This window comes from Dinoponera quadriceps, unplaced genomic scaffold (assembly GCF_001313825.1).
Source record: "Dinoponera quadriceps isolate SergipeBrazil2010 unplaced genomic scaffold, ASM131382v1 scaffold2305, whole genome shotgun sequence".
NCBI classification, from domain to species: Eukaryota; Metazoa; Arthropoda; class Insecta; order Hymenoptera; family Formicidae; genus Dinoponera; species Dinoponera quadriceps.
In genome coordinates, this window is record NW_014556411.1 from 1,446,840 (window position 1) to 1,472,805 (window position 25,966).

Genomic DNA, 25,966 nt, shown 5'->3' on the forward strand with positions numbered 1-25,966 from the left:
TTTGATATTGGCGCGCAACCATCGATTGACCAATGATGTTAAGCTCTTCGTAAAGCGACGGCGATTGGCTAACAGCACAGCTGATAGCATTCCGTGGACATGATGAAATGAGCGTGTCGCTTCCAACCTCTTCTTCTTACATCACTCTTTAAAAGACGGCTCGACGTACGACGAACGCTCGGAATCGTGACAGCTTGTTCCGTGCACGTGTCGCACGGTAAAATTACATCGTTCGTTCTACATGCGGTGTCGCACCTTCTTCTCGTAACAACATGAAAATCTGGACATCGGAGCACACCTTTGAGTAAGTACTAAGTGCGATTCTGGCGTTTCCTACACCTTGTACTTGATTACTCAACTAAAATCTTCTTCGAAAGAGGTTTCTTAAATATATTTCACTTAAAAACGGCAACGCAACTGTATGTCCTGTTACATTCATTACACATTTCGTGAATAAAATGAGTGATCTCTTCGACGGTCTAAGACGGTACTCGTATAGGTTATCATTGTAGAGTTTGACGCTCGTATCTATATCTTCTTTTTTCCAAAGTAAATTCGCCCCGAGTTGCATAGAACGTTGTGATTTTTTTACAAAGCTTCGAGTAAAAATGTTAAACCATCGCATCCTTTATCAGTTAAAAATGAGTTTCGTATGATGGAAGATGTCTTTTTTTCTCAGAGTAAAATCGTTTTTATTAATAATCATGCTACAGTCCTTAAAAATAATTTCATCGAAATTCTTCAGGATGACGTAACAACGATGGGAAATTTCTTTGTTTTAGTCATCCTTGGGAGACCGTAGCACAAGCCGCATGGAGGAAATATCCGAATCCTATGGTTCCATCAGTTATTGGAGCTGATGTTATAGATAGAAAAGTGGTCGATGGTGTTCTTCACACTCACAGACTTGTTGTCTCTAGTCACTGGGGCTTTCCTAAATGGACGCAAGCGGTAAGTTCCGATATTTTCTCACGATTACCGCGCGTTCGATATCGCGTCTCAGAGTACCTAACCTAATATAACCTCCTCCTCCTCCTCGAACGAGAACACGAGGTCGTTAGCTGATCCGTCACGTGCCATTCATAGAGTACTGCTTAGCACATGTGAAGGAAAACGGGCCAACGCCGATAGCCCAGACACCGATGTCATTACATTAATGCATTATGAATTTCACGTCGAACCAGACCATAACCGAACCATAACCAAATCGACGAGCGTTTCGCAATGTGCTTTATCTCTCGAACAAACGCTTGTACCGTATCTCAGCTCGCATCCTACAGATACTCCGATATCTTGAGACGACGGCGACGCCAAAGTACAGATTATACAACAAAGGACAAAATCCATTAGATACTTCAAAGCATTCTCGTTATGTAATAACGTCATTAGTCCAATGTATAAAAAACGCCCCGAGAATCGTCAAATAGACTGTCTCCTACATCTCTTAAATGTCAGATTCTTTTCAAAGAATAGATATATTAAAAAAATATTTAAGTTTTTCTGAACGTACTGATATCAGAGTTGCTTACTGTAAGTCAAGTGCTTTCTATACTTATTCCGTATTCAAATTTATAAATACCACTTGATTTACTATTTGAGTGCTACGTAAATGTGGATATTATTCAAATGTAGGTACTACCGATTGACACCGTAACAATCGATACGTTTATTACAAAGATGTCAGTTTTTTCCAATATTTTTCTGTCCAATTTGTCTTGTTCAAGTATATGTTACTTTTTCCATTCTTTTCCTTTCGAACTTTCATGCAGTGTTTTAGTGTTTTTGTCGATCTTACCTATGATAATATAATAATGCAATTGGTGCGAATGAATGCGCTTACTCAATACACTAATATTTAGACTATCATTTGGATATGAATGAGTCGCAGAATTTCTATTTTATTATTTAAATATAAAAATTTAACTTTTTAAGCGTTTGAATATTCCCTTATAATTGAATTATAATTATACTGTATACTGCGAGTAAAGCTTGAAAAGTTACCATTTTTTCAATCAGTCTCATTCAAACATTTACTCACAGTCGAGCGTCGAAAAATTCTGTTTATACAGCACAGTCATTCTCGGCGTTAGGTACAGACGATAATTTCCGCATCTTGGTAACAAAAAAATTGCACAACAATCGAGCGGAGCCTATAAATATTTTTAAGTTGTATGTTAAAATATTTGATCATGATCGAGTGTTTATCGTCATTTGAAAATTATTTGAGAAAGCGGCATGTAATTCCCTCGTAATTGATGAAAATGCTGCTTTACTACTCGTGAGATAATGCGAAATTGAATTCTAATAGCTTTCCAATTCGCGTAACAACACTATAATGGGAATAACAGGAAGTACCTTTTTTTAACCTTAAAATTGATGCATTCGATAGTAGTCACGTTAATCGGATTTAATCATGCTAGTTGATGACTAATGAGAAGGAATTACTGACTATGATACACGACATGGTAAAGAACCTTCCTGTATATCGGCTTTGCGACACACCGTGCTGACCGGCCGATGCTGTTTTAAAGAATATTCCGCCGCGTTCTTCACCACTCAGTCACGTGTGTGTCGGCCTGATGCAAGGTCGCCGTTCAAGGCAAAGTCGACTTTATTGGTCGAGGTGTGGGCGCACCGGGCTGACGGTAACCTTGCGGCAACTTATCCACGGCTCGGGTTATTGATTTTCACGGCGCACTCTCGCGGAACGTGAGTAAAGCCGCTTCATTCACGTGCGGATTTATCGGAACGACCTTCTCAAGACCTTTACGCCTTCGTGTCGGTTGCCAGTGACGCTTGAATAAGTTATCAACTCTCGCCGATTACTCGGGCAGCTTTATTCATTTATTTCTTCCACCTCCTATCGCGTAAAGTCGCGTAACTACACGCTGCTATATATTCGACATGAAGGAGAGATCTAACTTATAATAGATAATTATAAATATATACGTAGTTATATATATCTCTCCCTCTTCTGTATAAATATAACACGTCGTACCTTTCAATATGTAAACTCTCGTAACTCTCAATAACTTCCAGGCTTTTGACTCGAATTGCTGCAGGGGGTAACCTTCTTGCATCGAGATTCAAACTTCGAAATTGCGCTGCTGCTTCCATATATTCCTCAATTTGAATGTGTCTGTGAATACCGTGCTTGGTATTTAGATGTCTAATCCTATTAGTGATATGTTTCTGGGCCGCTTTGACTTTAGGATTAATGGAATTGGATGTGTGATATTATATTGGCCCCTTTTCCCTCTCAGATATTTCGCGGTAGTGAGGAGGAGAAATCACGAGTCGCGACTGTGGCGGTAAACGTTGTGAAATGATTAGCTATTTGCAGTTACATAATCAGCATACCGCTTGACGTTTGACTTCTCGGCGAACTCTTGCGTGAACGAGAGCCATCCACGTGACACGCGGCGATATTTTCGCTCAGGACGCCGAATGTTCTGCGATTCTCGACGAGTTCTGCTTTCTTCCATCACTGAAACTATTTCGTATCACATGATTCAACTTCGGATGTACAAATTCCATATTTTCTTGTTCCTGTGAACACGTGTTCTGTGCGAAATTCCCTCAGCTTTCTTCGAAGTTTCCCTTCCGCGCGAAGTAAACGGAGGCGGTAGTCACGCCTCGGCGTTACGTGCCAATTTATTAGGAAACATGACGACGTCATAGATTCTTGTAGATTTTTGGCAGTCCAACTTTCCCAGCTGTTATTCATCAAGTAATTTCGCACCTTCCGCGTAACTTCCTTTTCACCGGCGCGGCAACTTTTTCACGCTCGTTTGCTCGGTGAAATTGATGTTGCACTGATATCCGGCGGGCGGCAAGAAATCAATCCATGAACCGGCGTAACAGAATCATTCACCTCTTTCTGACGTAGCCCGTGGCGAAGATCGACAAAAACCCCGCGCCATCCCCCTCTCCCCGTTCACCGAGGTAGCAATCTCCGCCAACGCGCCGCGGCATCGCGGAGATCCGGAAATTCGAAACTTTCGACAAACGTGCGCAAAAAGAAGGTGCCGGGACCCGGGGAATTGCAAAACAACATCCGTACCGGCATCAACTTTCATAATGAGCGCGCTCCATGTTACGCCGTTTGGCAATCGTCCAGCCAGACGCCCGCTTTCTGGAATACCCAGCAGCAGCAACTCCCGGGCTCTCATCCTTCGCTATCCCGTGGTGCCTGCGACGTGGCATACTGGAGATTCCGGGGCGTCGAATCTCCTCCCTCTCTCCCTCCCTCCCCCTCTCTTTCTCTCGCCCTTGGCGGATCGCTGCCTCTCGTCGGATTTTCTATAAGCTCGGCCATTTCGCCAGGCCGTTTCGTTGTGCAGCCGCTCGCTCGAACGGCTCGACTCGCAGCGTCGTACATAGGGTGTTCGAAGAGCGATGGCACGGCCGACGTGAAGTGATCGTCCCGGGACGATCGACGATAAAGACGCGTGTAAGAAATTTATTTCGGCAGAAATCTCAGGTTCCTTCACCCGAACTAACGAGACGATCGACGAGGTTGACAGTTACATTTTATGTGCACAGACCGTGCTCCGATATCTTCCAATTTCTATCGCATTATCGTCATGAATAATACGTGTGCATTAAGCAATGAAATTGGAGTAACATCGATTAAGGGTGCTGATGAAGGATGGGGGCTATCGATTGGCCGAATTGTTTGAAACGTGAGTGCATTCAAGCTGAAGCACGAGAACGTTGTTTTTAAGACACCGAGAGGAGTCCGGTTCGACGTTTTAAAAAGTCAACACACGAATACGTGCCGGGTGCAAGTGGGCCCCCGAGTTTCGGAGCGGCAGTATTTCCCGAGCACTCGGTAGAAATGTTCCCGTGGAAAGGTAAAAGTTGCAGTATTTAGGTACGCTCGAAATTACTTAACGGGTGGAAAAGTGCGAAGGATCGTTTCGGTCGCGACGCTCTCTTTCGCCGCTGCGGTGCCGTTTCAGCGCGCCTCGATGCTGCACCTGCCAGTGTGCTGTTCCGAGTAATTAGCGGATGCACTCGACAACGAAACGCGCTCTGGAAAAAGTACGGGCGAGAAAAGTTCGTTTCTCGCATCCATTCGTCCGAAACGCTCGAATTGGTAACGGGCCGCCGTATAAGCAGGCTGGTTTATACGAGCGGCTAATTAGAATATGCATAATTAATCGCGGGGAACAATAATTAAAGTGTGCTTAGCATGCCGGCCCAATTAGCGTCTTTCTAATTACCTAATTACTCATGCTAATTTGTTATTAATATCTCGCGCGCCGCCGCGGAAACTTATAGAGAGTCCTCGAGCCGTTCCATTTCTTCTCCGACCGAAATAGGCGGCTCAGGCTGTCGCGACGTTTACGCTTGCGAATTATTTATCGCCACGTGATTAGTTCCAACGTTTACTCACATTTCCCCTCGTTATACCGATCTTTACTTTGCTCCGCGTGAGACCGGTCGCTGTGTGTTTAATCGCGCGCGCTGCAGTTTTCGGCGCGACGTATAATCGGTCGATTTCGGCCGATCGATCGACCGTGTGCCATTTGTTATCGGGATAACTCCCCTTTTAAATTGACCGCATTTTGCGATCAATTCTCCCCGGTCCAGCGTCTTCATCCCGAAAAAAGGCGCATGTTACGCTGTGATTTATGATTTTGTATCGGTTAGCAGTTTTACGGAACGTTGAAACTCACGTGCATTTTTGCGCAGTGATTGAATAGACGGCACTGAATAAATCGCGCCGCATTCGCACCGCTCTTGTAAAATCGCGAGAGCGGGATAACATATGACCGTCGTTATAAGCGATCAACAAAATTAATTATCGTCCGCCTTCTGATACAGGACCAATAGCCGCTTATCGGCCCCTCTACAGTGTTCGCTGCTATTCGCACAATATCACTTGTTTGTTTAGTTCACTTTGTGTACGTATTAACATGCTGATATGTGGGCGCATGGCTTATTTCCATAAAGGTCCGTTGTTGCCTTCCTGATATTGAGCGCGAACGCGACTGCAATTCCTGCAAATGATATCTTATTAACGGATCAATAATTGCCAGCAGAATAACGATATATGTATACCCGTACACACACACACGCGCGCGCGCACGGGGTTAATTGTAATTTATTATAATGCAGGACGTTTGCATATGATGGATTATTGAACTATGTAAAATGACATTCCGGAATTGAACATGGCTCTGTGCATAACCACGCGTGTCACGTATCAGTTTCACACTAATTTTACCCTTTCTGCGATATCATGCACTGATAAATGATTTGCGAATTACTATGTGATTATGCAGTATGTACATATCGCCGCATTTCCCTTCTCGCCTCACTAAGCGCGCTTGAAAAAATCGCGAAATTCGAGCCCAAGTATCTCTTCAAGACTGAAACATGCCATTCAAGTTTGGAAAGCTTTATCGTCGAATTCAATGCGGAAAGTTTGGAACCGGAAGTACTTGTCTATAGCACTTCCGAGATTTTTATCGGTGGCCGAATCGGTTTTTAGCAGTTCGCCAGCCAGTTCTCGTTGAAACTACATTTAAATGGTGCCGACTTTCTTTTTTTTCTTCTTTTTTTTGTTCCGAAAACGAGACTTTTACGTCGATGCCTGGGCTTATTATGCGAGCGCACGTCTCCTCTTTCTTTTTACAGTTAATCGGCTACGCGAACTTGTGTTATGCGAGCGAACGCAGCGAGGTCGACCCAGTGAACAGAGAAATGGTTCTCAGGACGCATAACGTAAGTATCTCTTTATCTTCTCTCCGCTCTGCGGAGAAGAATAATTTTGCTATTGTAACGAAACCATCGTTGCTACTGTTGTCTGCATTATATGCTTGCTACTGTTATATCTCACATGAGACAAGTTTCAAGTAACAATCATTAATACGAATCTACGTGAATTAAAAAGACGAAGGAAAGAAAAATAGATTTTTAGTCTGATACGGAATGCGTTTTCGTCTAATGTCTGTTTAATTGCACGAATTGAGATTTTCCCGCGTAATAATAATTGACTAAATAGCGCGCCCGTCTATGTTGATCTAGTTAACACAAAAAGTAAAAAAAAGCGGCAAATTGGACGATTTTCGTCTTAAGTTATAGCGGGTGTATCGTTTGCCGAGAGGAAGCTATTTTCTCGCAACGAGCTGCTGATGCATCTCACGGAGAGCACGCGCCGCGTAATGCGAGAGCGCTGCCACGTTGGTCGCAAAAACGGCATCTATATCTGCGATCCAATATCTCCGATCGCGTTTCCGGGACGCACAGAATCCCATCCCGATGCGAGAATCCGAAATATCTGTCAGCCGTGCGTGCGCTTCACTCAATTAGAATCATATAAATCTATGCCCGTCGGTCCCCCATTGAACATCATGATCGAGATAGATTTCCCCTGCCCGCAGGACACGATCTTCGGTCGCGCTCATAATCGTGCTCGTGTACTCGATATAAATACATCGTACTCGGTTGAAACGTGACCTCGCATTCGATGCATACCGAGCGGCATCATCGTACCGTCGGATGTTATGAGACGATTCCTTGGCAACATCGCCGTCCGATTTTGCAACGTAACATCGAGAAAAAAAATCAGACCGCGATATCGGTGTGATATGAAACGTGAATGCGAGAGAGAGAGAGCAGCACGAAGAATAGCCACGAATCGCGAATTTTCGATCAACACCGACGCTCTTGCGCGCACGGTAGATATATGCCAGCCGACCGCTCCCAGCTTCGGCTCCGAAACCGACGAGCGTAAGTGATAAAATTGGCAATTTTGCGGCCGTAGATGCATGTCCTCGAAAATAATATTCGCCTCGTACCCGGCGGTCGGTTATCAACGGAAGCGTCGAAACGCATCGGCGGCCGCTTCGCGCGCCCGATCCCCCCCCCCCCCCCCCCCCNCCCAACCCGGTTTTTGTGACGGTGGCCGCATTTTTTCGCCGATTTCTCGACCATGACGAAATTGTAAATGCGTCGCGATCCCCTGTTGCGTCGCGAAATGGCACTTTAATAGAGTGTCACCCAGAGACAAAGAGAGCCAAGCGATCGCTCCATTAGCGCGCAACAAAAGCGTTCTTCTCCCGCGTACTGTTTGTCCTTACAGATTTCGCCGCCGGTGGAATGATGTAAACTTTATGGACGAGCGAGGTCCGTTTCGCACAATGACTCTTTAGAGTCATTGTGGCGGTTTATTGTTGCGAAATCCGCTGGACGATGTTGAAATCTGATTTGCCACACACACACACACACACACACACACACAACTATCTCCCGTTATATTATTTATATATATCGTACTACATATAATAATAATGGTAATAATAATAATAATGGTAATAACTTACTAAAGGACAAATAAATAAGAGTAATATATGAAACAACGATAAAACTAAAGATAAAATCAGAACGGAGTAGAGAATCGATAGATAAGGCGAACAGCAATGTGGCTGATACGAGTGTTTTATCCGTGAATACCTCACTGATTATGAATAAATGAGAAAGTAACAAGAAAAGTTGTAATTAGCAATGAATACCATTATTCATATACGGACGTGATAAAACTGTCCCGTATCGTATCGCCCGTCCGTATTTTTCTTTCTTCAACGCGTGCCTTATCGCGATTTTATCAAATTGCATCACGAGTACTTCGCGCACCGAGCTTGCCTTCTCGAAAAGTCGCTCGGAACACATTTTCGACGTCCACTAACACGTTCATACAATTATACAAAGCGAAAAAGTCCCGGATCTCTACGCGATCGAGAATTCCTAATCTTACATATGCAACACGTCCCGGACAGAGGTGCGCGCCGGTGCGAAATCGGCGGGATTTTTTCCGAGCCGCTATCAGAAAACGATTTTCGCGGCCCGATTTACATAACATCCGTTCCAAGGAGTATGCATAGTAAAGACCCTCAGGAGAAGTATCTAGATACTCGCGTCTACTCGAGCTACAAGCTCGAAGAGATCGACGCGTCTGAGATCGTAGGGCGAACGCGATTGGGGAGGGGGTAGGGGGTAGGGGTTGATGCACGCCACCACCGCATCCAGAAGGTTGGATATGATAGGTTATTGATGCGCGCATTACCGGGAGTTGCATAGCTCGGAGAGAGCTCCTCGGGGGTGTATCAGGTGGGGTGTCAGGGAGACGACGGTGGGATATGGCAAGCGGAGAGAGAGGCGAAGAGGGGCGCCGCGGCATTGGTCGCGGCTCCCCCGTTCGCGTCGAAGATCATCCTCCCCACTACCCCGTCAGAAAAGAGACCAAGAATAACGCGAAAGGTGGTAGATGCATTACTGGTATGATGAACGATCCGCAGGTGGCTTAAAGCAAAAGGAGGAGGAAGCCCCCCCCCCCCCCGCGAGGGAAGTGGGGAGGNGTGTTACGCCGACCTTTTATATCCATCGAGATTCCGCATGTACCTGTGCGCGCGAGTATATTATGTACCGAGACGATCACGCTCGCACGTCGGTTCCGGCTAATTCGTACGAGAGGGTGCTTTCATGAGAGCGGTGGAAATCGGCGTTCACCGAGCGACGTACTCGCGCGAATGGCTGAAGGATGGGTGAATGGGATGATAGAGCGAGGGTAAATCGTCTTGCGGAGCGACGACGCGGCAAAAGAATCCATTAGCTGCACGTATATTACGACGATGATGCGAAACGACGCTGTCTAATGACGAGATACGATCGCACACGTAAGCTCGTAACAGTGAATCCTGAGATCACTTTACATCGTATTTCTCACGTATCACATCGAGAGAGAGAGAGAGAGAGGGAGAAATGTAAAGCAGTTTACGATCGGTTACGCGAACCGGCTAATAGCTCGGCGTTCTCTGATTTATGGAGCAACGTGGCTCGCACATCGTTTTCTCCAGGCAAGCGTACCGGAAGATGTAAAGGGGATACATTAAATCGCATAAAAGCGGCAAACGGTGTATTGTGCGAGCGTGTAAACCGATATACGTGCCGGGCAAAGACAAATCGCGCGCCGTCTGAAGTATTAATGCGGAAAGCCGGTATGGAACGGATACAGTGTCGCGCATGATCGATCCCGCATCGAATCCGAAGGTGAACGCCGCAAACGTCGCGCCGCGGCGATAAATTCGCCTTTATCCGCTCATCGATCGTTTTACGGGTGCAATCTTGCCGTCTTTATTCACGCCGCGGTGCGTCACGTGCGAGATATATACAGGCGGCCGCCCACGGATTTACGGTAAGACGGAGGACGGAATACGGCATCGCGGAATACGCGGTACGCACGGCGAAGTGTCCGCGACAAACTGCGAAACGAGGAAGCGTGATTTAGAAGGGTGGGTCCGGGCGCGCGCGTTTCGCGTCACCGGGGACCGCTGCGGCATACCGGTTAGTGCCTAGAATGAGACCGTCCTTCACTCCGTGTCTCGACTCCATCTTCCACCCGCGGCACAGTCGACGTCATCTTTCTCGCCCGGGCCGTCCTCTCCCACGACGACGATGTCTCCGCAATTAAGGTTTGCGGTCGGATTCCTCGGTATGCGCTGTTCACCTGCCAGCATGTTTCCAGGATTTACATTGTACGTGGTGCACGGCGCACTTTGAGGGGTTAAGTTTACGTTAAAGTAAACATCGCGACTTTCCCCGGGAAATGCCGCTTCTGTCTCAGGCAGAAGGAACGTATGGAGAGAGACTCACCACGTCGCGCTACGTGATGTCTCGTCGCGGACTTATCGCGTATTATCGCGACAGTTTCCTGAAAAAGCCTCGTATGGATGTCTATTGATTACGTGATCGAATTAGCCATCGAATATTGTGTCCCGGCAGGAAACGGCGGATCCCATTGCGTAGTCGACTCGACCGCTGGTGATTCGTGATCCTTTATGGGTAATTTCCAAACAGTCGATAACAAAGATCCTCGGAGGGTTATATTAATTTTCTTCTCTATCTCCGATATTAATTTTCCGCTAATTAGCGTTCGGTATACAATTGCGAAACACCAGCAGTGTCTGGAAACTTATTTATCCGACTGATTATGCATATATTGAAAGAGAAAAGTGCTACGTTGAAAGAAATATATTTAATAATCCTGCTGAGAGTATTGGGGTGATTATTTTATGGTTGAATTCAATAAATATTATTTGAATATAGTATGCTGAAAGGAAGAAAGTGCTACATTGTAATATTTATTTAAGGAGATGCCATATTTGAAAACTTTACCGACAGAATATTTTTTTCTGCAAAGTTTATGCTTAGTTTATTGATTGCACAGAATTGTAAATGCTTTTACACATGTTGCGAAAATGATTTAAAATTTCAAAGTGACATCTCTGTTGGTGTAAATATAGTTAATATAAATATTTACCTGACACACAAAAATCCTGCAGCCTGTACGTATCGAATGTGTCGATACCTCAATCAAGAGAATTTCAAAGAACATTTTTATACATTTTCAATGAAATTAAGAGGTCTAAAAAGATACGAAAAAAGTGCGGCTAAATCCTATTCAAATTTTTCCGGACGAATTTTAATCCGAATTTGACTTAAAACTTACGACGCGTAGATTATGAATATGGAAGTTCCGAGGTAGAGAGATGGAACAATTGTTTTAAAGTAAATAGTCCGTTCAAAGTTCCACTTTCACTAGATGGCGTCACATATTTCAACAAATAAGGAATAGTAAAAATGCATAAATTATCATTCATTCGTCAGTCGTTAACAGTACCATTGATACGCATTGTTGGATTAATATGCATTGTTGTACTTAACAATGGTTCTAGTTTGCCTATATAAAGGCACTTGCTTCGAACAGTTCGAGTCACTACTCACTGAACCATTTGTTCTGGAACAATAGCTTCGTCCACATAGAGACTTTCATATTCGTAATCTACGCGTCATAATTTAATTTTAAGTCAAAGTCGGATTAAAAACTTTTCTCCGGAAAAATTTAGGTATAGTGCCTACGAACATATTGGCCGTTCTCTTTGCTCTGAAACATTTGTATATATTTTTATTCGATTTTTTCCCTTAGACATGATAAAACAGATTAGCGCGCATTCATCGCACTCATATTTACATCGCATTTACACCTACATAAGATCTCTATGCTTATGTAATATAACTCAAGTAATATGACTCAAGTAAACGAGTTTCTCAGTGCATCGACGATTATTAAGCTCGTCACCGATTTTGGCGTCTCCTTAATCCAAGTAAAATAATTACTCCTACACTCCTTAGCAAATAGCAAATATTTACTCCGAATGCAGCACTTTTGCCTTCCGGTGCGCACTCCCACCATTCTGTCCATCCGTTACATCCCTCTCAAACGTATTATCGTCCTTTAAAGACGACACTACCGGCTGCTGATTATCGTAATCTATGAGGACGAATTTGCCTCGCCCCGGATGAGGCTGGACTGGAATTGAACAATCCTCTCGGGACGTTTACGTGTTTCCAAATGCGCGAGCACGCGTGTGTCGATATGGACGCGAGCGCGCGCACGTGCACGCGCGCGCAAGTATACGTTCATGAGCGCTCGGATGTAACTCGCTAGCCCGGCAGGGGGTGTGTTCGACGTAAGCTCGGTACAGAGTCCGGGCCGGTGTAACCTGTCCTGCTCGAATCCTCCGAGGGGGATATCTTTTAGCAATTTAGTTCCCGTGTGCTACCGGTGAGGCTGTGCGGCTTGCATATGTTACGCATACGCGACGCATACGTATCGCCGTTGAACCGTAATACGCCGCCGCCGGTGCCGTTGATCCCGAGTACACGTCGGTACATGTGCGTCGCGTAAAGGGCTTCAACATAATGGGATAGCTGGATATCGTCCAGCGCGCGAGGATTATATCCCGTAGTTGCGGCTATTAAGACGATCTCGGTCACGTCTCAGGTATAATTGAGGCGCCACGCGCCCGGAATTCGACGAATTTCCGCGTCCACAATTCTTCCTTCCCCCTTTTTCTCTCTCTTTTCTTTCCTCCTCCACTTAGCCCATTGTACGAAGTTAGCCCTCAAATGCAAATCTCTCTCCGTCGGGATAAACCAACCGACACCGCCTGCAAGTCGATCGAAGAATCCAATTAAATTGCCGCGGAACCGGAAGACCCTTCGTGTTAATGCCGAGTCCACGTAAATAGACAGGCGATGCCGCGTCGGGGAAGTAAGAAGACCGATGGTATTATACTGTATACTGCGTATTACGGCGCACCGTTGTTACAGCAGTTCTTGCGCTCCGACTACGCTGTGTTACGGTTTACGTAGCGCGCGCCGAGCCGGCGATGATATACGACGTGACGAGAGCGACGACAAAAAAAAAAGAAGTTATTTTCTCAATGAGAGAGAGAGAGAGAGTTTTGCAGGGCGCCGCGGTAAGGTATTTTACGTATACCACTCTGTTTAAACTCGCGCTAATGAAAATACTGCGCCGCCCGGACGCCGCAAATATTGCGCCGCTATAAAATTGCATATTGTTAATTTACAGCGATACGAGGTCTCCCGGCGCTTCGGGAATTCGCGGCCGTCATTGTTTCGTAGTGAATATAAGCGTCGGCGCAAAAACGATGAAATATTTTCCCGCTGCAGCCGGCCGGATATTATCAGATTATGGAACGAACAGGCTCTCTCTCTTTCTCTCTCTCTGTAAGCCGACCGCGCGCGCCTAACACGTGTCTGCTTGCACAACGTTAATCGCGCAACACGCCTGTTTAAACCCATTCATCCTTTTCCCGTATTGCTCGCGCAGATGGGGCGTCTTGGACCGAGGAGCGGCTTAACTCGTCACGCTGCCGCTCGAGCTCACCGTCGGGGATGAATCGCGCTCGCGGATATCAGAAATGCGTATTTCATTTTCCGGCTTCGTTAAACGCGCAAGAAAGCGCCAGGGGAGGTCGTTCTCGCGCGAGCGATGTCGCGACGCCCTCAAAGAGCAGCGCGTCAAAGGTGGGGGGATCGCCACGGTGCGGTAGGTTCCACGTGCGGAAAAAGCGGAACGGTGTCGTCGTTAGCGTCAAATAGAATAAGACGAAACGGCGCTTCGGTTGCGCATTAATTAGGCTTCGTGGAACAAAGGCGGACGAGTCGAAAGCGGGCTGAGAGAGAGAGAGAGAGAGAGAAAGGTAGGGACGGTGGACTTCAACGAGCCAACAGGGGGGAGCGACAGTGGGACGAGCGACGGGTGAAAGGGTTAAAGAGGAACGGCCGCGCAACACCGTTGTCGAGCGCATTCTCCGCGAAGTGGCGGGCTACTGCGTTACCATTTTTCATTAAGCCAGGCCGCCCACCGACTCCATATTTCAATCGGTTCGGAAAGTGCTGGCGCTGCCGCTGCTGTTCGCTTCTCCTCCCTCCGCGTCTCTGTATAAATACACCGGCGGTGTGTACGCGAGAGTACGTCGAGGCTACGCGAGACACGTGGCACGGCGGCGCGTTGAGCTTCACGCGGGGGCCGCGCAATTTGTTGTTTTTATGATTTAGAGGAGTGCGCGCACAATAATTCAGTCGCCCATGCACCCAGCGACATTCTCTCGCCTGCCATTCCGCCCGGGCCGCCCCTTCTCGTCGCGTCCGCCCGGCTGGTCCTCCATCACCCAAATCCGCGGGGAGTCCGCGAGTACGAGGGAGAGAGAGAGAGAGAGAGAGAGAGAGAGCGGGGGATACATCGTCGATACGCGCGTCCGTTATTAATTCTCCTGCTCGATGCCGAGCGGCCGAGCATCCCCTTTGCTACAACAACGAGCCACCCTTCCATCTCTCGATGTTCTCACCGCTCGCTCGCTCGCACACGGAAATTCGTGCGGCGACGAAGGCGGCGGGAGAGGCGCGCGCGCGGGGCTCGTTAGCGGGAAATACACACGAGTTGTTGCCGCTAAAATATCGCTCCGGTTTCCTTCGTGCCCGGCCAACGTATTGCGAACCCTTGCTTACACGCGGCCGCGCTTGATTGATTTACCGGCTCTCCGGTTTTTGTGGGATTCCGGAGGGGGTAGCTCGTCCGCCTGCCCACCTGCCGCGGGGGAGGTGGATGCGTATTAACCCTTCGGTGACGCGCGCTTAAATCATCTCGATTCGATGGCCCTCGATTTTCTTCCGAATCGCCGGGGCGACACCGCGGGATTTTATAAGCGCCGTCGCTCCGGAGTGATGGATGGCCGGCCGCGTTTGTCTCCCGGCCGTGTGTGCGCACTTAATCACCCGTCCGGTTAATTTTATCTCGAGGTTTTAGCGCGATATAGGCGCGGTTTTATCGGTAGTCCCATCGGTAAATGATGGGTACAGCGGATGTCTCCATTGAGCCGCGGCGAATGCAAACGTCCGCCTCGCGCGATTATACCCCGGGCTGTTTTGTCTGACGTAGGTACGCAAGCGTAAAACGCGAACGAAGCGCACCATGAGCGGCGCGCTCTGACGCTATGATATATAGGCCGTTCAAAGTTCTCGGTTACATCTAAATACCGATTTGTCAGCAACGTTGAAATCCGCTGAAATCGCCGATTACCGCGCGGAGAGGAAGCCCGAACTGCATCGGGGTCGATCCAGCTTCCAGGCTTGCGCCGCCCGGCAGATTTGGGCTTCCGGCCGCGAAACCCTCTCGAGGCATCGAATGGTATGGGCGAATTGCGAGCACACCGGGCCCGAACAATGCAGCCTGCAGCCAAATCCACAAAGTCCTCTCAATTATGCGGCGATGCTAATTACTCGCGAGTACATGCTGAAGGAGAGCCTCCGCTCCACACAACGGCACTCTCTCCGCTGCAATCTTCCATTCTCCGCGCGTAATACCAAAGAGTGAAATGGAATCATGGGAATTCTCGAGTGGGGGGAGGGAGGAGGGGATGTGCATGCTGCGCCTACAATGATCGAGGAATCCCACCTTCTCGCTCGGTGCGGTTTTAATTGGCAAAGTTTAAGTCAATATCTCTCAATCTGCCGACCACGAGAAACTGGATCAGCGCGCTGGATACACGTGCGTCGATCAATTTCACTTGAAACATCACCTCCTCTTGTACTCCACCGACATGATTACGATGCAAGCTTCGATGCTATGTAATCTTTTTTTTTTACAACTCATTTTGAGCGCATATCTGCTCTCTCAAATGAAATTAGTACCGTATAGAAAATTCCCTCGGATTTAATTGGAATCAAGTTCGATTTCTCAAAGTAATTACTGATACTAATTGGAAAGTCCACGCTAGTTTTCTGGTTAGAAGTGTAATATTTCAAACGTACGATTCTAAGTGGGAAATATAAACAGATCCTACTTGGTCATCCCCAACTTTTTCCCAAAGATTGTCTCTGTTATTCATTTTATATTGCGATCGAACAAAAAATGTGAAACACTTTAACCCTTTGCACTCGAGGGCTCCGGAGCGGAGCCATTTAAAATTTGTCTTCAAACTCGAGGGCTCCGCTATGGAGACAATGCAAATAACTTTCAGTTCATAACATAAGGACAAAGACAAATCGTAAAAACTATTGTGTATAGGATATTCCGCTCTTGCTATTTGCATTTGAGTTTGAAGACAAATTTTAAATGGCTTCGCTCCGGAGCCCTCGAGTGCAAAGGGTTAAATATTCACTGTACAACATTTTAGGTATTTATTTCACAGGTTCACACACGCGTCGTGCGCTATTAAGCATAATAATGTTGAAAATATAACTCCGTTTATTGACTTCCTAATTCGATATTCGGTCAAACTGTCACTCGATTCTGGCGATGATAGCCGCACACGGCAGTACACAGCCAATCAGCATCGCGGAAAAGAGGCTTCGTTCCATATTTGGGATAAGAATCTCCAATTAGTATCGTAGTGAGATAACCTTTTTTGAAGCAACTTTTATTTAACGAGTATTCTAATCAGAATCTATGGAATAATTGGGAAAATTTCTATACGGGGTGTGTTATCTCTGAGGAACAATGGAATCGGTGCTAACTGTAGCGCCGTAATGGATAAAATCTCGCCGCAAGAATTTAGTCAACAGTAACCAATGGAGTACTACAGATTTGACAGTGAAATCTTATCATTAATAAGAATAGAGTCAACGAAGTGTGTAAGATTATAGGAGGAGCCTGAGTGGGGGTGTTTTTGTTGAAAATCGACGAGTACTCGCTGATATCGGCGAAATATGTTTAACTGATTTAATCTGAAACATTATCACTGATTCGCTTGAAGAGATTGGAATTGTTCTATCGTGGAATCGTAGATCGTGGAATGCTACGTATATATGAGGCATTCGCGGAATTCTACATACATATGAAGCATTCGGAAGAACTATATATTTGTGCGAGTATACACCGAGAAAAGTGGTTGACAAAATCGGCGGTCAACCTCACTTAAAAAAAATATTGTCCATTGAATAAATTACGCGTTGGTGGTACAATACGTCACGTTGATACAATTGCTCGCCAAATCGCAATCGTTGAATCAGTTGATAACTAACTTAGACTACTAACTATATAATTTGTTCAGTGGATTAAACGCCGTGCTTGAACAAATTTTGTACGTTTAAGCAAAATATCGTTGAGTCTACCACACTAAAAAAAGGATTTGATAATCACTACTAAATTTGGCGAATATTTTCCGACCAAACATTTGTTTATTGCAACCGAATAATTTAGTTTAGTATACTAAATATACGGAATTACAGTACTGTATATACAGTATGTGGAACTAAATTATTTGGTTGCGGTAATCAAATGTTTGGTCAGCAAATGTTCACCGAATTTGAGTACTTATTACTAAATCCTTTTTTCCAGTGCACTTTTTTCTCAGTGTAACAAGGATTAAATTTCCATTTGTACTTTCCTCGAACTGAAAGAAGGATTTGACAACAATTACCGGCTATTTAATTAAACAGTTCCAACTAAATGATTTATCCAGCAACCGAATAATTCGGTTACACGTGTACCATCTATCGTTTACTCGAATTTATTTAACTAAATATTTGGTAATTGTTAGAAAATTCTTCTTTCATTGTGTATTTATCCGCGTCGCCTCGATACGATACGATTATCGCGTTCTTAGACATGAAACGTTCATTCCGCCGATAAGCGTCCTCGTCATAAATCGATACGACACTGCCGTGGGCGCTAATCAGAAGTCGGGCCATATCTGCTGCCGCATCACTGATGCGTCATCGGATGCGTTGCGTCAGTAAATGGAAAGCAAACGGGCGGTTTTGGCACGGAGGAGAGGTCGCGCGATTGGCAAACATCGCATTCGAGGCGCGACTGACGAGAAAAATTTTCAATTAACCGATGCACCCACCGTCGCGCAACGTCGCGCGTTCACCGCCAGCGCGACGATCCGCGTTGCCGCTGCCCCTTTCGCCGCGCCGAAAAAAGAGGCCGAAATTAATTACTCGCGGCGTCAACGACAGATTCGCAGCTGACGGTGAAACGGACGATCGATCGCTCCCTGCCGACGCTTGATACGATTAAACGTCGTCCGCTCTCCTGTATCTCTCGTTTCCTCCGCGGTGTCGTAATTCTGCTCTCTTTACGACGCTCACGCGCGAGTTCACGCCAAGGCGTTGATGAGACTCAACGGCCAGAGGGGGAAAGAGAGAGAGAAAGAGAGATTATGCCGTTTGTTGTTCGAAGTACGTTGCGCGGAGCGCGAGCAAACTCATCCGGATATTCGCCGTGGGAAAAGAATTTATCTCGACGCCGAGAAACACATTTCGTGCTTGTTTCGCGGGGACTCGGTAGGGATTAGATATGATGTTTGCCGAGTTACGCTCACGTAGAGCGGGACGGCCGCGCTATTAGCGCAAATCCGATGTACGCACTTTTTTTTGGCGGAAAGCGATAAACTTGGTTAACTTGGTTAAAAAAAAACACATACACGCGCGCGCGCGCGCGCAGGGAAAAACGCGCGACGGAATAAAATTAACGAAACGCGCATTCACGGCGTTTTTCAATCACCCGTTACTTTATTGTCCGTTTATTTTCCGGAAATATCTCGCACCTGCAGCTATAGCATGCAAATGCGCATTTAAAGGTTTAAAATTTTCATTCCGCGCAAAAACTATTTACATACATCATTCACACACGGGGAACGTTTCGAAAATCAAAAGGTAACGCGATTTCTGTCGCGCGCGGTTGGTTACTGCTCGTATGAAAGAGGCCCGGAACAAAAGCCGAAAGGGAAGCGACCGCTCTTTGATATAACACCGGATTGTCGTAATTCTGTCCGGTATTAAGCAAAGCGCTTGCCGCGCGTCGCGGTTGAAAAAGAAAAAATAAATTCGTTCCGAGGGAGCGCGATTACGGCTCGTCACAGACGCGACAGTGAATTTCTCTCGTCTTGCCAATTACACCTGTTTCCACTTGCCTTCCCTCTCGCGCCGTCGAAACGCCGCTCTCGCATGCGCCTTTTATGCTGAAAACGTTGCCTTTTGCGCCGAGCTATTAGAAATATCACCCGATATACGTTTCATCGAAAAAAACTAGTACTACAGCTCTCCTCTTCCAGTCGAGCAGTCGGAACAACAGACAGGTGGGATATTGTTTCCGCGCATACGAGATGATTAATTACCGCCCGCGAACGGGTAGTTGCGCGGTAGTTGGGCGAAATAATTAAATTGAAATCTGACGAAATATATTTAAGTTGAATGCTATTAGTCGTGGAATAACAGACGCGCGCGCGGCCGACTCTCGCGTTCTTTCCGCGATGGAAAATTAAGTACAGTATACAATAACGCAACGATAATACTAGCGCTTCGCATTGGCGAACTCGCCGGCGCAAACAACGAGAAAGAGAAAGAAACAGAGCCGTAACAACAGTATCTTATTTAGACAACCAGTCGTGCACTTTCGTAACAGCTCTTCAATTGCCGCCGACCTTCTCCCCTTTCTTTGCGACCTCTGTGTACCCCGGAGGGATAGGTCCGGGTACTTCCGCGAGATGCGTTACCCGGGGACCCAGCGAAATTCAATACCCGCCTTCTAATTTTCCCTCATTACCGCGTTTTCTCGAATTTTCATATTTGCCCTGGCCCAGTTGACGCAGAATTCATTCGTCGGAGGGAGCGCGCCTCGCAATTATACGCCGCGTTTCGGCGACGCTTTTAAATTCCACGTTTGTCTTGCCGCTAACAAGCACTCGCGATGCGTATCGCAGAATTGCAGAGGCGAGTTTACGAGCCGCCTACGAATAAGTAGAACGGTGGTATCGGGATATCCGTAACGTCAATACAAGCCCGTAATTAGAGTAATGAACTTGTATACGCGAGCGGCCGACGATCACCCGGCCGTTTGCGCCGCTGAAAGTTTCATTCGAATTTAATCGACGTCTTTGCGCCGAGTCTCGCCAACCGAACATGAAAAGAGGGGCAGCTCGCGGCGATGTTAATTTTTCGTTTCTTCCCACGTTCGCGCGGACGACGCTTCGGAAATTCGTTGCGCCGCGAGTTGGACAGTCGAGCGTGCGCGCGCGCGCTGCTGCACAGTCGGCTTCACTGATTGCCAATATGGCGAAGTGCACAGAGAGAGGGACTATCGCGCACCGTTCTGTATCTCGGATGGTCGCGGACCCACAATGTGCCGCGGGCGTTAATTTCCTCGTGAAACGTATTGCGCCCCTGCGCGATTCAATTGTTCCATCCCACAGTGTTGCAGTACGCGGCGATAGCTCGGCGCGCTCGCGTGGACCTCATAATGACCCGATTCCATCCACTGGGCCAGTGTTAACGCGCGATAAGGCCGCGCTTAAAGCGATTTCCAGCAGCAGCGCGCGGATTTTAGGACCCATCTCTTATCGCACTCGGGATTTATAGTCGCCGTCCTGTTTTATTCCGGGGATCTTTACGCCCACTCCGAGAAAGGATCCGGTAATAGCGGCTAAAATCTCATTAGCCAGTTCAAATTTGATTGTCATTGGCTGAAAGTCGATTATCGGAGGTAAAACGCATTTGCGAGATTTACGGCTTAATCAGCCGAAATTATTACGCCCAGCTAAAATTGATCAGCCGGTTATACGATTTGCAGACGGTAAATTGATTTGTATCGATAGACGGAGGTGAACTTAACAGACTCGAGTGTGATGCTTAAGTGATCGATTCGCGGCTGTACAATTATATCCGTCTTCAGATTGGTCTCGCGATTGCCTTCATTGTTTTTCTAATTTGACACTTGATGTAGTCTATTAATCGTATTCGCGCCGGAGAGGATCCGAATTGTAGAATCGAAACATTCGCTAAATTTAATCGCGTTTTATTCATAATCGTCAGTCGTATCGCGAAGGAACGATCGAGAAAGAGAAAACGGTCGCGGTTGTGATATTTTTCCTTCGAATTGACTGCCTTCTGAAGATTGTAAAAGCCGAATTAGAAGCCGTGGTAATAATAACGTAAATTCTGTTTCCTTCAATAACGGCCGATCGAGACTACCGATTCCGTCGCGAATTTCTGACGCGATACCTACAACAAGTGTCTTTCAGCTGTTGCAAATTCTGTGACAGCGACATAGATTAAACTTTAGGCCTCGGGGCTAACTGGGCTCCAGGCGGCCAGTTGCCGCACCAGTTATCACTCGTCTCTCGCGTTTGCGTCCCCCGTAAAAGCGGAGAGGCTGGGCGCGCGATTGTTTCTCCCGCGGCGGCGGAAACAAATCCGCGCGATGACAACGCGACGCGCGTTGCACTCTACGGCTTTCGTCTACCAATGGAATGCCGCGGCGCAACAAAAGCGCGCTGCACATCGCCCCGCGAAGTGCTGTTTGTTGCTTCCACCTCGCGTGTTTACGCACCGGCGCATTGTAATGAATTCGAGATGGTCTTCCAACGCGCGCGATATTCACCGGGTTCGTTGTTCTCCGCGCTCTTCTACGTATTCAATTAATTGCAACGTACACGTCGAATCTGCACAATTGCACGAGTTGCAGCGCGTGCGCGCCCCATTGTGCAGACGATGCTCTCGCGATATATCGCGGTCACTCGACGTAGGTTTGCGTTATCGTCGCGATCCTCTCAGCGAACTCGGTGCTCTTCACTGGCGATCGTGCGCCGCAAGACACCGTGCGAATATCGCTTCTGGCTCGTTTCACACGCGCACACACTTCACACGTGAAATATAATAACGTTGAAAATATAACCCTGTTTGTTAACTTCCTAATTAGATACTTAGTCATTCGACTCGGACAATGACAGTGGCGAAACAAGCCGCAGCGCACAGCCAATTAACATCGCGAAAACGAGATTTCGTTCTATATTTGGGAATAACTTTGAATATTCTATTTGAAGTCCATACTGAATACGGGAAAATCTGGGAAAATTTCTGCGAGAATTGTGTTCATTTTCGGAAAAATTCCACCGGACTTTTTGCGTGTAACATGATAAAGAGCAATATAAAAGGGATAATTTGGCCGATGCCGATGTGTCAATTAAAATATGTATCACGCGGCGGTCGTGTCCGTTGAAAAATCAATTTGGCCAACTTTTATCGGCGAGTCTGGTGTGCGTTCGGTCTTTTTAATTATTAACATCATCTCTCACTCAACGTGAGATGTTAATAATTAAAAGTGCTCACTGTTGACTGGTTCGCGAGCTCATTCCATGGGATCGATTATTCGAGGGTTTCCACGTCACTTTCGTGAAAACATTCCATCTCGATAATTCTGGCTGCCCATCTAGTCCAGGGTTGCTAACCCGCGGTTGCACAACAGTCGGTGTGAATGACCGAAACTTGGACCCTGCACGAAGCTAATCTTAAGGAATCTTGCACGTTCACGACACGGCGTAACCGCGGCAACATTGCGATGTAATTGCAATACAACGCGCGTTCGACGAAGTATTTTTTCATAGTCACGATTTATAGCACGAGTGACGTGCGTCTTATCTAAACCGTACAGTCGATATAATTCTCGATATTTATAATAGGAAATACGAGATAGATTGCCTTCGACAACAAATGTACGCGAATTCCGGCGTGCGAATTCCTATGTACTAATTCAAGCGGTTCAAAGGACTCCATTACGTTATTTATGCTGAACAGGCCAACCATTATTGCTTTTTACAGTTGACTTTCGGCAATTACATCGCCGTAGACGAAGCAGTCAGATACACACCCCACCCGGAGGATCCTGGCAAGACGCTGCTCACGCAGGAGGCGGTAGTCACCGTCCGGGGGGTGCCACTGACCAACTACATGGAGGATCTCTTAACTTCGAAAATTTCTTTCAATGCCAGCAAAGTAAGTAATCTCCTCTCTTTCTCTCGCTCGTATATCTCATTCATTCGTAAAACTCTTTAAAAAAAAAAAAAATCGAAAATATCCAATATTAATTTGAATTAAAATTTTCGCCACGCACAGTATTTTTATTTGTCATTGCAATAACGTGAACATCGCCGAATTTTTATTCGTCCTTTCGTTAATAAGCAAGAATTCGTTTTCTGTTTTTTTTTTTTTTTTTTTTTTTTTTTTTTTACGATCGAGTGAAAAGCTCGAATCTAGAGAAAAAAAGCGCAGGATCTAGCCGGGAGATTTTTTTCATCGCGCGCTATTGGCGTATTTTCAATTCGGTGGACGGTGTCAAAGATAAAACGCCTCATAAAACGGCGATGCGCGCTCTGACGCGTTTCATAAAAATTTATGAATGATAGCTCGACGAGCGCGTTGTAACCGGCCCGCGGGACAGCATCTTCGCGGCTCGCACGAGAAAGAGAGAGAGATAGAGAGAGAAAGAGAAAGAGAGAAAGAAAGAGGCGTATGCATGTAATCTTTCTTTTTTTCCGTTTGAGGGTCGGCAAGGGTTGGAATGGGTGATCAACAAACTCGAATCCGAGATGAAGGAGTTTGCCTGAAAGGCCTCGCCGCCGTCGCGAAACTTCCGAACTGCCGCTATCAGCACAACACGAGAGAGCGCCGGTGGGGAGCGGCAACTTCTAGATCGAACGATTACGCGGATCAGAAGAACATTAACGTCCCGGTCTTCGTCAGAAACGAGCAGATGATTCGCCGCGGGCCACGTAGATCGCCTAATTGAATTTTGCGGAACTTGTTACTAGGGACGGTTTATAGGGACGGACGCTTCCTTTGAGAGGGATGATTGCCCTCGCAACCACACCACCGGGTCCAGGCCTGCAAGCATCTGTCGAACGTACGGGCGTAATAACACGACTGATGTAGACATATGAAAACGCGTAGGTTTAATTTACGGTGCGTCCGGTCCGATAGAATGAATAAGCAGCGGCTATCTCGGCGTTTTAACCGTGCACTCACGTACCATCTCGGTCGGTCGACTATGCGAACTCACGACGAGTGGTCAACGCCGATGTAGCACGGTGGAACTATTATACTCGGCCAATTTTGATACGTGGACGTCCTCGGTCACGATTTACAAGAGGATTTACGAACGAATACAATCTGTATGCTGTACCTTGTTTTACGAAAGTTCACGTTACGAAATCTTTTCATAAGTATTAGATGCAATTTCTTACCCTCACCGATTCTCTCCGTTTACTACCCTTCTACTAACCTTTTGCGTCAATTATTGGCGATATCTCGGTCGGTTGCATCATTCTTTCGGTGCTCGTTGCGTGCGACGAGCGCGTCCTACGAATTTACCCAACAGACCCAAGGGATCCCCTCAATGTCCCCCGTTGATCGGGCCTAAGGCGAGCAATGCAGGTGCAGACCATCGCGAAGCTACGTTCCCTCGGACTGTCGTGTCTCCTCGACGAGGAGTTCGGCAATCACGACGGCAACTTATCTTGAAATCTACGTGATCCCTTTGACGACGGTCGTCGATGCGGTTCTCGGAAATGGTCACCCGCGTTTTCTTCCGCGCTCTCTGCCACGCGTCGGCGCCCCCGCATTCGAAACGCTAGTACGCGAGTGAGCGATCGATCACAACGTTTCTCGCGCTTTCTCCTTGTACGCTTTGTCGGCGTGCCGAAAATCCAGCCGCCACGACGATTCCTTCCCGCATTAACTCATACACGTTCTCTCTTTCTCTCCAGGCTTTCCTCTTTGTTTTTTTTTTTTCTTTTTTCGTCGGACCAGCCGTATTCCTCCCTTTCGGTCGGCGCGATCCGTTACAACATTCACCACCGACCACTTTTAAATTCCAACTGCGGAAACATGAAAGCTCCCTATCGATTATAAAAGAAACAGAGAACAACGGTGTGCATCCTTTGTGTCAAAAAAATCAAACGGGAGGAGGTAGGGGTAAGGGGGGGGGGGAGAGAAAACGGGAGAATACGCGCGCGATACCCACAAGCACGGGGCGGGCTCACGCGGGGGGCGAGCCAGGATGCTTTAATTTAGCGAAGTCGACATGCACGTCGGACGCGGACGTTGATTTACCAACGAGCTCAGCGGTTCGATAGGAAAACCGAACATCAGACATGAAGCATCCGCGGGTGCGTGGGGCGCGTACAAAGGATGCTGCCCACCCATGTGATAGGAAGCTGTCAATATTTGTCTGCGTCGGGTAACAGAGAGGTTAGCAATGAACCGTAACATCATCAATTATCTCTTACATACCGCCGGCGAGCGCGCGAGCAGCGCGTCAAATTTGTCCCGCTCGTTCCCACGTCGTCGTCGTCGTGCTTCTCGCTTCTGCATCTCGTCCGCTCACGATCGCTCACCTCCGGCGGCGGTCGGCCGAAGGACGTCCCGTAGAAATTGTCTCTCTATCTATCACTCTCCTCCCTCTCCCTCCCTCTCTCGGCCGACCTACCGGCCGGGAGCAATAATGACTCGGCCGAAATTCTGGCCCGTCGGGAATTGCTTGGAATGCCGAGTCCGATAATCCAATGGCGAATCGAACTCCCGCGTGTACGTTATGTACCTCCACACGTGGAAGTACTCGGTAGCATGTGCCGTGAGGAGTGCCCTCCGAGGGTAGCCAGGGCGATCGAAGACCCGGCCGGGAGAAAACGGTATCGGGATATTCGCTGCTGTGGGTATCGGTGATCTACCTTGACCGGGCGTGTCAAGGTCCCCCACGCGGAGTTACCGCGAAGAGATTAACGAGTTGGGCTCGTGTAATGCCCCCCCCCCC

At 47.1% G+C, this 25,966-nt stretch overlaps 1 protein-coding gene across 1 annotated transcript; it reads left to right on the forward strand.

Annotated features, from left to right (window-relative positions):
- The first annotated feature begins 76 nt into the window (after positions 1-76).
- Positions 77-24,377, forward strand: LOC106747341 (protein slowmo). Its single transcript, XM_014624765.1, has 5 exons — positions 77-304; positions 783-951; positions 6,649-6,735; positions 22,978-23,151; positions 23,700-24,377. Exons 1-5 carry the CDS (start codon positions 273-275, stop codon positions 23,760-23,762), a joined length of 525 nt encoding a protein of 174 aa, XP_014480251.1. The 5' UTR covers positions 77-272; the 3' UTR covers positions 23,763-24,377.
- Positions 24,378-25,966: the final 1,589 nt, after the last annotated feature.

Bases quoted from the DNA above. Each gene is read 5' to 3' on its own strand.
- LOC106747341 (XM_014624765.1), top strand. From the start codon at position 273: ATGAAAATCTGGACATCGGAGCACACCTTTGA. The intron at 6,736-22,977 runs GTAAGTATCTCT...TGCTTTTTACAG, and splicing joins TGGTTCTCAGGACGCATAAC to TTGACTTTCGGCAATTACAT. The intron at 23,152-23,699 runs GTAAGTAATCTC...TTTCCGTTTGAG, and splicing joins TTTCTTTCAATGCCAGCAAA to GGTCGGCAAGGGTTGGAATG.